The sequence below is a fragment of the Lutra lutra genome, chromosome 18, assembly GCF_902655055.1.
Source record: "Lutra lutra chromosome 18, mLutLut1.2, whole genome shotgun sequence".
In the NCBI taxonomy this organism is placed as follows: domain Eukaryota; kingdom Metazoa; phylum Chordata; class Mammalia; order Carnivora; family Mustelidae; genus Lutra; species Lutra lutra.
Window position 1 is genome coordinate 10,148,248 of NC_062295.1, and position 16,455 is coordinate 10,164,702.

Below are 16,455 nucleotides of genomic sequence, written 5' to 3' on the forward strand. Positions count from 1 at the left end.
TGTGGGGCTCGATCCCAGGACCCGAGATCATGACCTGAGCTGAAGGCAGAGGTTTAACCCACTGAGCCACCCAGGTGCCCCCGGCTGGTAAGTTTCTTAATTGGGGTAAAAGTGATTGTTGAATTCTGTTATCTTTTTCCTAATATTTTTATTTTTAAAAATTTATTTATTTGAGAGACAGAGAGAGAGGGCATGAGTGAGAGCGAGGGACAGAGGGAGAGGGAGAAACAGTCTCTCCACTGAGCAGGAGACCCCGGGATCATAACCTGAGCCAAAGGCAGATGCTTAACCGACTGAGCCACCCATGCACCCCTTCGTAATATTTTTAAATGACAAATTTCAAATATAATGAAAGGTTGGAAACCTACCCACCACCTCGATTCTATCTTTCCTATCACCCCGCTGCTCACCCGTTCATTCCTTTACCCATCCACTGACACATCTTATTTTTGTTACGTTTCAAAGTGAATTTCAGGCGTTACCTACTTCATATACTTGACCCCTAAATACTTTGGCATGCCTACCATTAACTCGAGTCCAATGTTTGTGTGCAGTCTTTACCTCTTGTGGTGTACGATCTACATACAGGGGAGTGCACAGATCTTGATTGTACATTCCCTGAGCTCTGACAGATATACACACCTGTGTGATCTAAAGCCCTATCAAGACAGGGAACATCATTATCCACAGAAAAGTCTCTCCTGCCCCAACCCAGTCAATTCCTGGCCCCACCCCCAGAGGCACTATTGTTGCAATATTATTCTGCCTTCTAGATTCGTTTTTGCCTGTTTTCCAATTCCATACCCATGGAATAATAAAGTGTATGCACAACACATACTCCTTTGTGCAAGGCTTATTCTCTTGATATAACGTTTTTGGATTCAAATCAATATATATGTATATATTTTTTTAATCACAGCATACGTTGGTCAGCTTGGGCTGCCATAGAAAACACCTTGGAGTCAACGACTCAGACAACAAATTTAGTTCCTTAGAGTTCTGGAGGTTGGAAGTCCGAGATCAGGATGCCAGCGTGGTTGGTCTCCTGGTGAGGGCGCTCTTCTTACTGGTTCCCAGATGACTCGATCACCTACCAAAGGCCCCACCTCCGCATGACGCCACTTTGCATGTTGGAGCTCCCAACATGTGAATGTGGGGGAGATACAGGCATTCAGTCCACAGCACAATGCTGAGGTTTTCCTTTTCGTACCTACACATCTCTTGAAACTCAACTGCCTGCCTAATCCATCCAGCTCTCCCCAGATGGAGGAATGTTATTGTGCTATCAAATAGCTTATTATGAGCCAGGGCAACGGTTCAAAGCTGTAAATGGCATAGATTTTGAGAAATATAAGAGTGCCTATTGTATTTGGCAGAGCAAAGGCCACCTGACCGGCAACCTTGTGGCGTAATTAAAGGACCTGCGGACTTTTATCTCTTTTTAGTGCTTGAGGAGGACGGGGAGGCACTTCAGCAACTGTTGCATGACATGAGGGTTTTGGTCAGACATACAAGCCAGTGGACTTGACGTGATAAACATTCAGGGCCGGGATTCCATCTTACTTTTCTTCTGGTATAGCCTGGACCTGGACGTGGGCCTGGGAGAGTCGTGGGCCATCAGTAAATATTCGCAGAATTAATTGAGCATCGCCAATGTGCATCCAGGAACCGCTGGCTCGTCCTCCCAGACAGGTTCATCCTGAAGTCCTGGTAACTCTCCTGTGAGTCTACGTGGCCTTCTGACTGGTCAAGATGCGTTACTCCCTTGCAGTGCTTGTAATCCCAGCCTTCAGCCTCCAGCTCTGGTTTATGGGAACAAACTGCAGAGTTAGAATGCAGAAGGCAAAGGGAGTTGAGGCCTGCTTGTGGGATGGTATCTCAATCAGGTCTCTTTTGGTTTGTAAATAATAGGAAACAGACTTAAGCAAAGAAGGGAGCTGCTGGCTCATTTAACTGAGCAGCCAGGCACTGACTGACCCCAGGCATCAGCTGGTTTCAGGCATAGCTGGATCCAGGAGCTCATTTTTGGTTTCTTCGGTCTTCTTTCTTGTTCTCTCTACCCGTCCCTGTGTTTCTCTGCTCTGGGCTGCTTTATGATGTTTCATTGCTGGTAGGTTCTGTCACAGGTGAAGCCTCCAGCAGAAAGAGCCTCTCCTCCTAGTAATTCCAGCAGGAGTCCTGGGATTATATCTCCGTGATCTGATCTGGGTCGTGTGGCCTTGTCTAGTGCCCTGGCACCACAACCGTGGTGCTCCTGCTTCCACCACGGGCAAAGCTTAGGACTGGGACTAACCCCACCTGAACAACATAACCTAAAGTAGGGGAGAGGAGACCCCACCAAGTAAAATCAGAAGGGGCAGTGGATGCTGTACAGGGTAAGTGACAGGTGCTAGTGGCAGGTGGGTGGTTCACTGGGCCATGAAGTCACCCTGGATGAAGGTCACACTTGGGGTGGACAAGAAGGCCTATTAATAAGGTCCCAGAGTTTTCCATAAAAGAGGGATGGGTCGCCAGAAGATTGGCAGATGATTTCACTGACAATGAACCATGAGGCAGGTATCTGGAACAGAGCGTGTGGCCAAGAATTTGTGCAATGAATGAGGGAAAGGCCACGTAGGAGCAGGGGGGTTGGAGCAAAGTGGGTAACTGGGGGCACACTGGTCTCAGCTGTGGGAATTGAAGCCACTGGAACCAGAGGGGAGGGGACAGCGTAGGCTAAGAGGGAGCTGCAGGCAAAGCCAGGTCCTGCTTGGTCAGCTGTGGCCGAGGGGATGGGGGGGTCTGAACCCCCAAAAGTGGTTGAAAATGTAGGCAGATTTACTTAAGAGAAACAGGAGCACCAGGGGCTTTGACAAAAAATATGGACAGGGAGAGGGAGAGGAGGTACAAAAATGATGGCAGGGATGGGCTATGGAAGGGCAGGAGACAAAGACAAGAGTCAAAAAGGCAATGACATTACAGCAATTAAGAAAACTTGGAATGTGCCTTTTGGTCCTCTGACAGTGCATGGCTTCTCTCTGAACAGATTCCCTGGGGCTGGATAACATGCTTTGTTGCCAGACAGACATTTTCAGACTGTAATTAATTTTGTTAAAAATCTTTACTTCTCCAACGCTCAGTGGAATCCTGCCACTGGGGAGATCAAATTATTCCCCTACTCTTTCTCCTTTTGAAACAAAAGCACATCGTGAAATTTATCAGAATCAATTATTATTTGTACCTGCTCTAATCCTTTAGGTACTGAACCGATTCGCTTTCTGCTGGGTTTGATTTCCTGACAATAAGTGGTGCTTGGGGGCATAATGATTGCACTAGCGGTTCAACCATAATTTCTGCAGCTTGGCAAAATTCATCCCAATGCAAACAAACAGCCTCAGGGCCTGTGAAGAACCCAACGGTGGCCAAGAACGGCGAGGGGTCCAGGACAGAGGGCAGCAGAGCTGCGTTCCAAATTTCCAGATCCCTAGGATGTAGTGTTGTCACTTTTAGAAATGCCCATCTTGCACCAAAACGGTGTTATAATTATCAGCCCTGTTGGGAAGATGTTGCTGAACTGTCTGCACAACATCAGAAAGCTCGTTTCCTTGAACGATAATTAGAACATCTCCATGGGAGGGCTAGTTCGTAAAGATGCTCCCTATGAAACTGCTCCATCCACACAAACAAGCCAGACGGGGTACAGCGACCAGGAGGGCAGAGGCCGCCGCTAATTAGACGTGACATCAGCGTCCATACTAAGCTGGCCAATTATGTCAGGAGAAGTAAATAAAGCTAATGAAACTTTCTTTTCTTCTGTGCCAGAAGCTAGAGACTCCATAGGTGAGGTTGGCCCGGAAAGCCCTCTGCCGGAGATCTTGTAGGGAAGAACTTGGTTGCTGAAATTCCTCGGAGACAGAAGAATGTGATCGAATAATTACATAGATAAAATGCATTCTGTTTGTTGGAGGAGGTGTAGTGTTGGGATGGAAGGAATTTGCCTTCCAGTCTGTCATTCCGAGAGGAACAAAGTGGGGGGCACCACGTTGGATGGAGGACAGGCCGGGATCCTGGTTGGTAACATGCTCGGCCCTGTGCTGATATGGGGGCTCCTGTGTTGCTTCCACGCCTTCCAGCCAAGGGGCTGGGGCCTGCCCCGTGTCAGAACCCGGCAGGCCCCTTTGAGGCTGGTACAGAGTAGGGGTCCCGGGCTCCAATTGCATGGCTGGGGTTTGACTTAGCTCTGCCACTCTCCAGCTGTGTGACCCTGGGCAACTTCCTTAATGTCTCTGTGCTCCAGTCTCCTCCTCCATAAAACGGGGATAAAAGTACTTACTGTGGGCGGGGGGGGGGGGGTGGGGGGGTGGGCGCTGTCGGCAGTATTCAGTGAGTTCATGCACGAGGAGTGGCCGGCGGTGGAGCTGATGTCCCCCCCACCCCCGTGCCTCAGCTTCCTGCCCCCACCCACACAGCTGACCAGAGGGCAGTTTCTTATTTCCTTTTGAGGATGAACCCTAAAAACAGCACCTGCTGCTCTGCTCCCCATCACACCTGCCTTCCTTTCCCCCTGCTCCCGCTGCCAGACTCACCACCTGTTGTAAGTATCGGCAACCCTGTTACCCCAGAAATTCGGGAATATAAATCTATTTTTCTTAAGATTTCATTTATTTTATTTGAGAGAGAGAGAGGGAGAGAGAGAGAGCACAAGCACGGGGAGGGAGAAGCAAGCTTCCCACTGAGCAGGGAGTCCGACATTGGGCTCGATCCCAGGATCCTGGGACCGTGACCTGAGCCGAAGGCAGACGCTTCACCGAGCAGGGGTGTCAAGCCACCCAGGCGCCTCCATAAATCTATTTTTAAGGAGACAATCTGGGAGGCAAAACACATGAGGGGTTGGGGACGGTGGGCCCCTCGTGATGCGCTGCCAGGACCTGGGTGGGGGTGGCAGAGGGAAATCAAACATGTGGTGTTTGACGACGATCAGCATGTTGTCATCACCTACTGTGTACGGATTCTGCACCCACGTACGGTATGCCCATGCATCAAGGACTAATCTCCTTAGTACCCATTTTATAGGTCAAGAAACTGAGTCCCCCAAAAAGGACATGACTTGCCCAAGGCCTCAGGGTTTTTGGACAACTTTTCCTCCCTGGCCTGGAAGGGGCAGGACATTTTAGAAGCGGGGAGACGGGCGGGAGTCTGTGACGATGATTCGGGGACCTGAGTGGCAGCTGCGGCAGTACGGAGGACATTTGCTGATGGCATGCCTGGCCTTTGGCTAATAACTCCACACACAGTTTCACTTAATCCTCACCCAGGTACCGCGGTTGTCCTCCTTTTGCAGGTAAGAGTGGGGGTGAGGCTTGTGGAGGTTAAAAACACTGAAGTCAGCCCACCATCGGAGGCCCGGATGGGATCTGGGTCCGGAGTCTGCCTGAGGAGCCCCTGGTGTCACCCACCGTGCCAAGGACCCGGGGGCACAACTAGCAGTTGTGAGAGAGTGGACTGGGGCCTGGGGCAGAGGGAAAGGTCAAGGCTTGCTTTCTGACTCAAGGCCGATGGCTGGGGAATGTTGCTACTTGCCAAGACAAGGAACAACAGAAGAGAAAGTGTTTGCTGAAGGAAGATGAATTTGATTTTGGAAAAGGGCTCTGAGTTGCCTTGGGGACACTGTTTCGCTGTCCAGTTGGTTTGGGCAGTATACGGTTTGGAGGCTCAGGCGTTCCTCTCGTCTTACAGATGGTGGGTGTAGGGATGGTCATCACAAAAAGTGATAACGGAGGCTGTTGGTCCTTGATGCTTTCCAAGGACAGAAGAGGCTGGGGACGCGAGGAACATCAATATTGAAACTGTCTTGCTCACGTTGAAGGCTGCTTTCTGTTTGTGGGTGCTTGGTACAGGGCGTGGTCCCTACTTAGCAAATGTCTTTGGGAGGGACGAATAGTTGGAGGGAAGGTTCGTGGTACGGAAGCTGCTGAGTGGAGTACGTAAACACATGCGTACAAGAGGTACCAGGTCCTGGGCCAGGTGGCAAGAACACAGTGTCTCGCTGGCCACTGTTCCTGTCCTCAAGAGCATGTGATCTTGTCTGACAAACACTGGAGATCAGGAAAGTACAGGACTACATGGTAAGCACAGTACAATTTCATTTAAATGGATTTTCAAAATCTGTGACAGCTAAAACAGGTGCTTAAGGGACACGGCATTCCAGTTTGGTTGTTTTTAAAAAAAAGCAAATCCAGAGTCCTTCAAAGATGTTACACCAGATGAAATCATCTAATTTCTTCGGGAAAGCTGGAAAGAAGAGTTTCAAAACCCAAGGAGAGATGTGTCTACGGCACGGTTGTAAGCCGCATCCTGCACATGCTCTCCTTCGACGTCTAAAACCCACCCCATATGGCCCAGCTGGAGGCCGGATGGCGACTGGTCCTCCTGAGAGGGTGGGTCTCGCCTGACAAGACGAAGGTGAACGGTGCATCAGTCCAGAAGAGTCTCCCCCACTTCTCAGGGAAGCACACACAGGGAGCCCCTCTGAGATGTGCATCAGCGGGAGGCGGGATATGCCTGCTGGTGGGTCGTCCCGTGGCCCCATCCACACTCTCAGCCTTATCACCCGTCCCGTCCTCCCCATTCTTCTCTCATGGCCAAGGCTGTGCTCCCAAGCCTGTTTCTTTGCCCTTCCAATGTCCTTTTCCATGTCTACGTCCGCCCTGTTCTCGCTTGAGACTGCTTGACCCACACACCTTTCTCCACTTGCTCTCAGCCTACTCGCCTCCAGAGGAGTCTCTGCTGATTCCTGTTCCTTTCTCACTACTCATTTAGCAGCTTGTAAAGTGGCTTTAGTGTACCAGCGAGATGCTTTTTACAACTACCGGTGGGCCTGAGCCCTCATCCTAGGGTCTTTTTTTGTGACTGCAGAGGGTGTGGGTTTGTATTGTTGGCATTTCTGGTTCTGGCATTATGGGACTTATGATGGGATGGTCTGTTGGGGGCCTCTGGGAGATAATTTCCTCTTGACAGAAAAAGTGACTCTGGAGGTAGAGACCCACTCCACCAGCCTTTTCTTCCCATCTTGGAACACACTTCCGTGAAGACATGATGCTTGGAGCTGGGCTGCCATCTTGTCGGGAGGTACGAATCACGGAGCTGTTGACACAGAGCTGACCTACTGAGCTTCTCGAACATCCCAGAACCACCAAAGTCAGGACTCAGGACCAATGTTGTGTGAGAAAAATAACCCCCTTAGTTATCAAGCCCCCTGATCTGATAGTGTTACCATTGGCTACATGCGTTCCAACCAATGGAATGTGTGCTTTTACTGACGAGGAAACTGAGGTATCGGGAGGATAGCGAGTCTTGCGAGAGAACCCATGTCCACAGTAAAACCCGAGAGCCTGGATTCGAACCTCGGTCTGTCTTCAGAGGCACAGGAGCTCTGGAGACAAGTGTCACCCATGACAAAATGCCTCAACTTTGTGGTAAAACAGTTTATGTAAAATAAACTGAGCTGTACACATTTAAAATCTTCAGTGAGTTTTGGCAGTTTATCCACCTGTGTAACAACTACGCAAAAGGGCACAGAACACTTCCATCCCCCTGAAACTTTCCTTTGGCCACCTTTACCGGCCATCCCTTCCTCCACCCGTTTCCAAGCAACCACTGATCTGCTTCCTGTCACCATAGGTTAGTCTGCATTTTCTAGACTTGATGTCAGTGGAACTGACTTAAATGTATGGACAAAGTGTGACTTCTTTTACTCAGCGTGGTAACTTGGAGTTACGCCCACGCGATGGCATCAGTAATTCCTTCCTTTTTGTGCTCTGTCATATCCCATCGTATGAATGTGCCGCCTTTGGCTTGTTCATTCAGTTCCTGATGGGCATTTGGGATGTTTCTAGTTTGGGGTTATTATTATGAGTGAGCTGTTAGGCTCAAGTTTCTATATGGAAATAGGTTCACATTTTTCTTGGGCAAATCTCCAGCGGTGGAATGGCTGCATCACAGGCGGAAGTGAAATTTTATTTTTTAAAGATTTTATTTATTTGACAGAGAGAGACACAGGGAGAGAGGGAATACAAGCAGGGGGAGTGGGAGAGGGAGAAGCAGGCTTCCTGCCGAGCAGGGAGCCCGATATGGGGCTCGATCCCAGGACGCTGAAATAATGACCTGAGTTGAAGGCAGAGGCTTAACCTACTGAGCCACCCAGGCGCCCCAGTGAATTTTTTTTTTTTTAAAGAAATTGCCAAACTATGGTCTAACACGGTTGGACCCCTTAATATTTTCAACAAGAAAGTATTTGAGTACAGTTGTAGGAGACGCTCTTCCTTGGTTCACCACTCACAGAACTCATCAATCCTGAAGCTTCTTTTACGAAGTGTGTGGGTTCCCCACCTCGTTCCTCTGCCACCCCTCTCCTGCTCCCCATGACCAAGCAATTCTGCAACACCAGCTGGGTGTTCTACAAATCACCTCAATCCCGACACTCTGTACCTGGAGATGGTTCAGATCCCACAGCCTAGGGCTCTCAGTCCCACAAGACTGTCCCCTTTCCCACTTCAGCTGTGAGTCCAGCTTGTCCCCCGTGCTTCTGACTGGTCACTTACAAACTAGAGGTTCCAACAACCCGCTTGTGGGTTTTGGTTATTTTGCTCAAATGGCCCCTAGAACTCAGAGAAGTATTTCACTTACTAGATTACCAGTTTCTTAGAAGAGGATATAACTCAGGAACAGCCACGTGGGAGAGGCTGTGAGGCTGAGCATTTGTCACGTGCTTACTGGCCATTCATATATTTTCTTTCATTAAGTAGCTGTTCAAGTGTTTTTCCCACTTTTTTTTAATTAACTATTTTTTAAATTGAACTGTGAGCACTTTACACATTCTGGATACAAGCCTTTTATTTGATAAATGTGTTGCAAATGTCTTTTTCAGCCCATGGCTTGCATTCCATTTTCTTAGTGGTGTCTTTTGAAGAGTGGAGTCTTTATAAAATCCAGTTGGGTGATATTTTGTCTTACAGTTCCTGTTTTCTGTGTTCACGGACTTTTTTGCCTTTTACCAAGTAAGGGAAGTTGCTGGCTTTAATTTTTTCAAATATTTTCCTGCTCCATTATTTCTCACCTCTCTGGGACACATATGACCTGTATATTAGACCTTCTGACATTGTTCCACAGGTCCCTGAGGTTTTTTTCCCCCAACTCTATTTCTCTTTGCCTTTACATTAGTTAATTTCTATTCATCTGTCTTCACGGTCGCTCATCCCCATTCTGGATACTAAGCCTATCCAGAGAATTTTAAAGTTTCAGATCCTGTATTTTTTCAGTTCTGAAATTTCTATTTGATTATTTTTATACATCTATTTTTCAGAAGAGATAGACTTCCTTGACACTCAATCCATTTGCTTTGGAAATGTAAGCATACATTCCACTGCCAAGTGAGCAAGAGCATAGCTGCTTCCTGTTCTAGTGCGGTAATTCCAGCATCTGGGGTATCTCGGGGTTGGCTGTCTTTTCCTTTTAGAGTAACCCACATATTCTTCTTGTTTTTGTTTATTTTCCACAAGTGATTTTGGATTGCTTTCTGGGCATCATGCACGTTCTGTTGCAGGGAACTGGGATTCTGTTATATTCCTCTGAAGATTGCTGACGTTTTATTTTCACATCAGTAGGCAGTTAACCTGATTAGACTTCCGTGCTGAGCTCTCTGTTGCCTGCTCAGGGCAGCTGTCTAAATCACACTCAATTCTTTGGGCTTTGCTGCCCTGTTAGTTCTGCTCGTGCACACTTAGGGGTAAGCCAGAGATATGTGTGAAGTTCACATGCAGAACTAGGGGATTCCTTATCAGCTGTCTTCCCCTCTGGGATTCCTCCCTCTCCAGCAACACAGGATTCTCTGGTTTCTCTGGTAGGTAGATGGTGAATTTTTTTTTTTTTTTATAACAAAGATATCCATCCATAATGTGCTGCTCTACAAAGGACAAAAAGTGTGGGGTGGAGGAAAGAGGGAAAGGTTTGAGTTCCCTGTTTTTTTCCACTCTCCAACTCAACAGGTAGATTTTTTAAGAGATTGTAGTTGTGTACAAGAGCGTTGGTCTGTGAGGAGCTGTAAGCACTAAACTGCGAGTAAAGCCAATTCCTTTCCCTGTTTGTTCAGTGTGCAGCAGCCTGAACTGTTCAGCAAGATTCCCCTTCACTCCTTGCTGGGTTCCATCTTTGCCTCTTTTGCTGAAACCAAAATGTTCCCTAAAAGTCTACTTTTTTGGAGTAGGTCTACTCCAAGGTGGCCAAATTTGGTCAGGAATGTCATTCATAGAACATAACCTCTTCTGGTAGCACCTCCAAGAGGCACTTTCACTTCTTCTGAGTCCCAGACTTCTATTTCCAGCCATCTCGTTCACATTTTCCCATTTAACCTTTCATCTAGAATCAGACCCTTCTCTGGGCTAACTTGCTTTGGTTACTAGCACAGTATTCATTCAATGAGCTGGGCTTAGAATTACTCAGAGTCAAGGATACTTGATCATTACCCCCAATTCCTTCACTGTGAGTGGGGAACCAAAGAGAACAGTGATGCTGCCAGTTGTTTGTGGCCTTATTGACAAAACCTGACTTTAAGGACAGTCCCAACAGAACTGCCACAGGCTTAGGAATGTGGCTTCCTCTCCCTCCTTCCGCCCCTGTTGAGTGTTGGCATTGATGATGATATCCTTGCTCACCTTATTCATTCTACATTCACTGCCAAGTATTCACTGAGGCACCCCACGCCCCAGGCATGGCTTTAGGCATTGGGAGAAGAATGGCTAATGAGTCGGACTGGGCCCACAGGGCTCTGGAGCTTGCATGCTGGAAGGGAAATGCTCATGAGGATCGTGAAGCCAGAAAATCTCGTGTGTGCTACAAGGAGCACAAGTAGGGCCACGTCCAGGGATGAGGGGATAACCACAGAGAAGGTGGTGAGAAGAGAGCACTGTGGGGAGTGATGGTGGAGCTAAGATCAAAATGTGATGGGAGCCAGTTCCTGGGAGAGGAAACACCCAGTACAAAGGGTGTGGGATGTTTGACAAAGTGGGATGTACAAAGCTGAAAGGAGGTCTGGGGCAGAGGGAAGGGGCCCTGGGCAGTCGTAGGAAGGAGTCCGAACTTTATTCCACAGAGGTGCCAAGCTTCTTTCGTGAAGAAACAGACTTCTTAAATACAAGGATCAGAACAGATAATGAAAGGTGACTTGTGATTATTCGACTTTATTTACATAGGTTGTTTTTTTTTTAACCTACATAGGTTTTTTAGGTTTTATCCAAAGAAAAAAATAGAATCTGTATATATCTGTATAATATCTAATGGTAAAGAAATAACGGCAATAAAAAACCCCATTGAAGGAAAGAATTTAGTCAGTAAATTCTTTTCTAGAAAGATGTTAGAAATCATTATTATTATTCTTCCAAGAATCCTTATACACATACACACACACACACACACACACACATATCCCTATGAACTCTCTCATAAGACAGTATTTTATGAAGTTATAAAAAAAAATCAATATTGCCTGTCAAGTACTATCTCTTGCATGTGTAACCAAAACTGTAAGGTTACGTGAACAAGAAATCAAGAAATCCCTGGTGTCTATTACAGAAAGCTTTTAATAGAACTTGCCTTGACAATTTACTCCTAAATCTTCCTTTTCCCCCCAGCTCAATACTGTATTGCTGCTTAATTTCACGACGGCACAGAGCTGTTTTTTAGGCACTACTTGGGGAATAAGTATTAAGAGTTCAAGCAAATGCAAATGATGTTTTTGGCACTTTTTCTCAAAAGATTTCAATGAGAATACAGACTATAATGTTCAGCTGTATTATGTGTATATAGGTCCTACAGTTGTATGTAACTCGGTATCCTTTGTAGCATGTAAGGGAAACGGTCCTAGTGTTATTATTTGGGCTTAAAACTAGGGTTTGCCTTGCAAGTCTCTATCAGGGATTGATAACCTTGTAATGCTGGAAACCACAAGATATTATGAAACATTGTTTGCTCAGTTCCATAACGTTTACTACCCCTATTCTCCAACCTCAGAGGAAACATGACTAAATTCTAGAGATAAACTTACTTATTGTTAGATGTGAACGCAGTTAGGAATCTCCCCACCTCTGTCTGAAAACCTACTTGAGTCTTGACAACTCAATTTTAGGTCTCTTTAAATAAACTTCCTTTTAGCAGCCTCCCTATTTCCACCCCTAATTAAAATGATGAACTGGAGGGGCACCTGGGTGGCTCAGTGGGTTAAAGCCTCTGCCTTTGGCTCAGGTCATGATCCCAGGGTCCTAGGATCGAGTCCCGCATCGGGCTCTCTGCTCAGCAGGGAGACTGCTTCCCCCTCTCTCTCTGCCTGCCTCTCTGCCTACTTGTGATCTCTGTCAAATAAATAAATAAAATCTTTAAATAAAATAAAATAATGAACTGGAAGGGGAGCGCTGGGTGGCACTACTTGACTTGAGAGAGATGTGGGGGTCCTACTCCCCGGGATGGGAACTGTAAACAAGGAGCAGCATCATGGGTCAAAGTGTTTACGGACATGGGCAGAGCCAGGTCCTGTGGTCCATTACCGGTTCACCTCAGTCTTCCAGTCTCTGCTGCGGAATATTTTCTGCCTCCAACCATCTGGATGGGCTTTGCCACCCTGGACTGGGTGCGTCTGGGCTTTGCAATCCCAGGGATCGAGTCCCAGGGCTCCCAGTTCACACCGGGTTGCCGGCCAGTCAGGTTGGTCAATGGTGCCGAATACTGTAATACTGCCACAGGCTGAGCTGGTCCAAACCTCTCATCCACGAAAAAGGTTTTCTAGGAAAGAGATGATCGTATTAAGGAGCATGGGCTAGACGTCTGGACTGCCGGCATCTCGAGGCTGGACTGCCTCGCTTCCCCACTGATGAGGGGTGTGATCTCAGCCAAGGAGCCCCGCCTCTCCGAGCCAAAGTACTTAAAAAAGTACTTAGCTTGTAATAAGCATTCAACACCACAGTGCTTAGGATCATGGAGGATTTTATTGATTTCTACAGCATAAGGCACTTATTATTTAATGTGCTTTTTTTTTTTTTTTAAAGAAAAAGCAATCATAAGTGAATGCCTTGGTAAATAGCTATTATCAGAACAATACACGCTCATCTCCAAAATAATTTTTTTTAAATATTTTTATTTATTTATTTGACAGAGATCACAAGTAGGCAGAGAGGCAGACAGATAGAGAGAGAGGTGGAAGCAGGCTCCCTGCAGAGAGCCCGATGTGGGGCTCGATCCCAGGACACTGGGATCATGACCTGAGCCGAAAGCAGAGGCTTTAACCCACTGAGCCACCCAGGTGCCCCTCCAAAATCATCTTTCTGAACCAAAGGACATCAGGAAATACCGCTGGTTACTTTAAAAATGGTGAGAATTTCGTATGGTCCCCTGTTCTTTGCGTATCTTTGCCGTGTTTTGAATCACTTCTTTTACGTATCAGGTTTGTGGGGAAGGGGACTTAGAAGTTTCATTTCCATTACTCTGAATTCTCTCCACTCTGCTCCCCGCAACTCAAGTGCCCCAGTCTGCTGAGCCCCTTGAGTACATCACTCAATGCAGAGGGCCCCATTGGTCCTTTGGGATTCCTCTTCCCTGTGCCCCCAGCAGCCCCACACCTGCACAGACGACTCTGGCGTCTGACTCTGAAAGTCAGCACAAGCCAGGCCCCAGACGTGTGGCTTATTACCTTATACTGAACTCCTGTTCCTGACCTCTTCGATCCACACCTGTTGTCAAGAAAAATGAATGGGAAACCAGACTGCGGCAAAATACTAAAACAGGGGCGTTCTAATTTTGAAATTTTAAAAAAATTTTCCTGTGCCAAACACAATGAGCTCGGGCGCATCACTGACCTGTCGCATAATTAACTTCCTGTCTTTTGTTTCTTAGGAATTTACATATCCAATTATCCTTCTATTTCATGTCTCACGGTTTTGCTACATCGACGAAAACTTCTTAACAAGGAAGTCTTCTGATTTAATGGACTTTGAAAGTTCGTTTGTAGCTGGTCGTTTGGGTCTGACGGCGCTGTCACGGCCTGGTGCTGAGATGTTCCTGGCAGGAGGGAGTGCTTGAGGGTCCCCGCCGGGTGGGGTAACAGGGGCACTCACACGGCTGTCTGCAGACGCAGAGAAGTGGCGGCAAGGGAGCTCCCATAACAACGGTGCTGACTTTAAACCACCCCCGCTCCTTTGTCAAGGGGCACTGTACCCCCTCGTTCGTATCATCAAAGTCGGTGCTAATTTAGGTCACGGGGCTGAACGCACCATTTCTGCCCCCACCAGGGTTTCTGCTCTGTTTCTATTCAGAACTCCGCCTTGATGCCCCCTTTTCTGTCCGAGGGGACATGGCGAAGAGGCCTGTAAGTGGAGGGCCATTTCCACTGCACAAGAATGCCCACCTGTGGACCTCCTGCGCTGCTGGACGTGACCGTGAACAAACTCAGATGGACTGAGAGACGGCTCTTGGGGGGCTTCAGTTCTCGTCTCTGGGGGAGGCTTTTAGAGACGGCCAATGTGTGGGCCAAGGAGGCTTCTTGTCTCCCGGAAGGCAGATTCAACTCGGACTAGCATCGACGGCATCGTGACAACAGCAGGAGGGTCAAAATTTAATAGCAAGTGTTGTCTACTCAGCTCCTTGTACAAAGAAACCCACGCGGCTCTGCTAACGGGACACAGTGATCTGTTTCATCAGGAAGGAAAGGCGATGACCTTTGTTTTTGTTTGGCATTCTGGGAGTCGTGGACACAAACTAAGACAATCAGACGTGGTTTGTTCACGGAATTATCAAACACCACACCTGGATACCAAGGTGGGATGGAGGGCGACAGGCAGATTTTTACCACACTTCCCAGTAGCGACTGGGAAGCGATCGACTTCCCAAGCGGAGCTGAGAAACACATCATTAGGAGGATTGACTCAAACACCGAGGCAGCGAGACTCTGACTCCATTTATTCCTTTGTTTTCAGGCTTCCCCCACTCCCCACTTTTTAAAAGGGAGGGCAGCTCTATTTTGAATATAACTTAGGGTAGGATGATAGGACTCAGCTCTCTGAATGATGCAAAAGGACACAGATCTGCCTAGAATACTTTTATATTTCAACAGGGGGCCATGCGCAGTGGCAATTCCTGGCAAAGTAAGAAACCAGTGGAAGTGAACCGTGAACAGACTGTCAGTGGCAGTCACTTTTCCTCCATCAGGCCCATGAGATCGGCTTCTATCCCCTTTTCACTCAGCTCATCCAAACTGTAGTATCGGTGAATGATCTTCTCTGCGGTGACCACCACGACTCGGAGCCCGTGGGTGTCTTGGCCCAGCTGGCATCCGATGGCTGATGACACCACCATGTCGAGGTTCTGGTAGGTGCCTCCGGCATTCCGGTGGTAGTGGCCTGAGAACACAGCTGTGACACCTGTGGGGGAGGGAACAAGACATTAGGGGGCCAAGGATTTCCATTTTGGGAATTTGCGGGCTCCGCGAGGGCCTTCCTTCTGAGATCAATATGGTATGTTGTGCAATCAAATGCATTAATATCACTCAGTGCATAATAAGCGAGGAGACTCCATATGTGACGTCCAGAATCCTCTCAGGGATACTTCATCGATACAACATCCTAACACATTTGTCATAAGTGGTACAAGGAAGGGCTAAGGGAACGAGAAGAGAGAAGATAAAGGGACTGACTTCGGGAGAGATACAGGAGGCGGAAGGAAATATTCTGAGGCCTGCGTAAACAGCCATCTGATGGGAGTTAAATGTCTACAAAGAACGACGTTCATGGAGCTCTAATCAAGACAGCACAGCAAGCTCTGCACTTAACGTAACTCCTCCACTCCACACTCGAGAGCCGTGATGGCTAAAATCTACACGAGAAAACCGAAGGACAGAAGTCGCCTCGGAATCAAAACCAACAGCTCCATGCATGAGAAACAAGGCAGAAAGGCAGGGTAATGAGCGGGGTCACGGTGCTGCTGGGAGTGAAGCTCCTGGAGGGTGAGAGAGGCTGCCAGCAGTTTCTGTGACAGAAGGAAATAAAGGCCGGCCCCTACTGAAAGAGGGCAGGCATGGGAACCTGTGTTTGTGGAAAGGGAATGCAGGAGACCCTGGCGGCCGGCTGCCTGGGGCTAGGGCTGCGGTAGGCGGGGGTTTCTTACAAGTCCTCCAGAAAATAAGCGAGAACCAATTTATAATGTTTGCTCATCTCCCGTGATTAGCCCTCTGAGGGCGGCTCATTTTAAACTGCCAACGTGGGGCGCCTGGGTGGCTCAGTGGGTTAAGCCGCTGCCTTCGGCTCAGGTCATGATCCCAGGTCCTGGGTTCGAGCCCCACGTCGGGCTTTCTGCTCAGCAGGGAGCCTGCTTCCTCCTCTCTCTCTGCCTGCCTCTCTGCTTACTTGTGATTTCTCTCTGTCAAATAAATAAATAAAATCT

At 47.8% G+C, this 16,455-nt stretch overlaps 1 protein-coding gene across 1 annotated transcript in view; it reads right to left on the reverse strand.

Annotated features, from left to right (window-relative positions):
• Positions 1–13,452: 13,452 nt before the first annotated feature.
• The window catches only part of CPPED1 (calcineurin like phosphoesterase domain containing 1), a 103,553-nt gene continuing 100,550 nt past the window's right edge, over positions 13,453–16,455 (reverse strand). Inside the window, exon 4 of the mRNA XM_047714079.1 lies at positions 13,453–15,437. Coding sequence (XP_047570035.1) covers positions 15,208–15,437 — 230 coding nt within the window. The 3' untranslated portion in view covers positions 13,453–15,207. The remainder of the gene's footprint in view (positions 15,438–16,455) is intronic.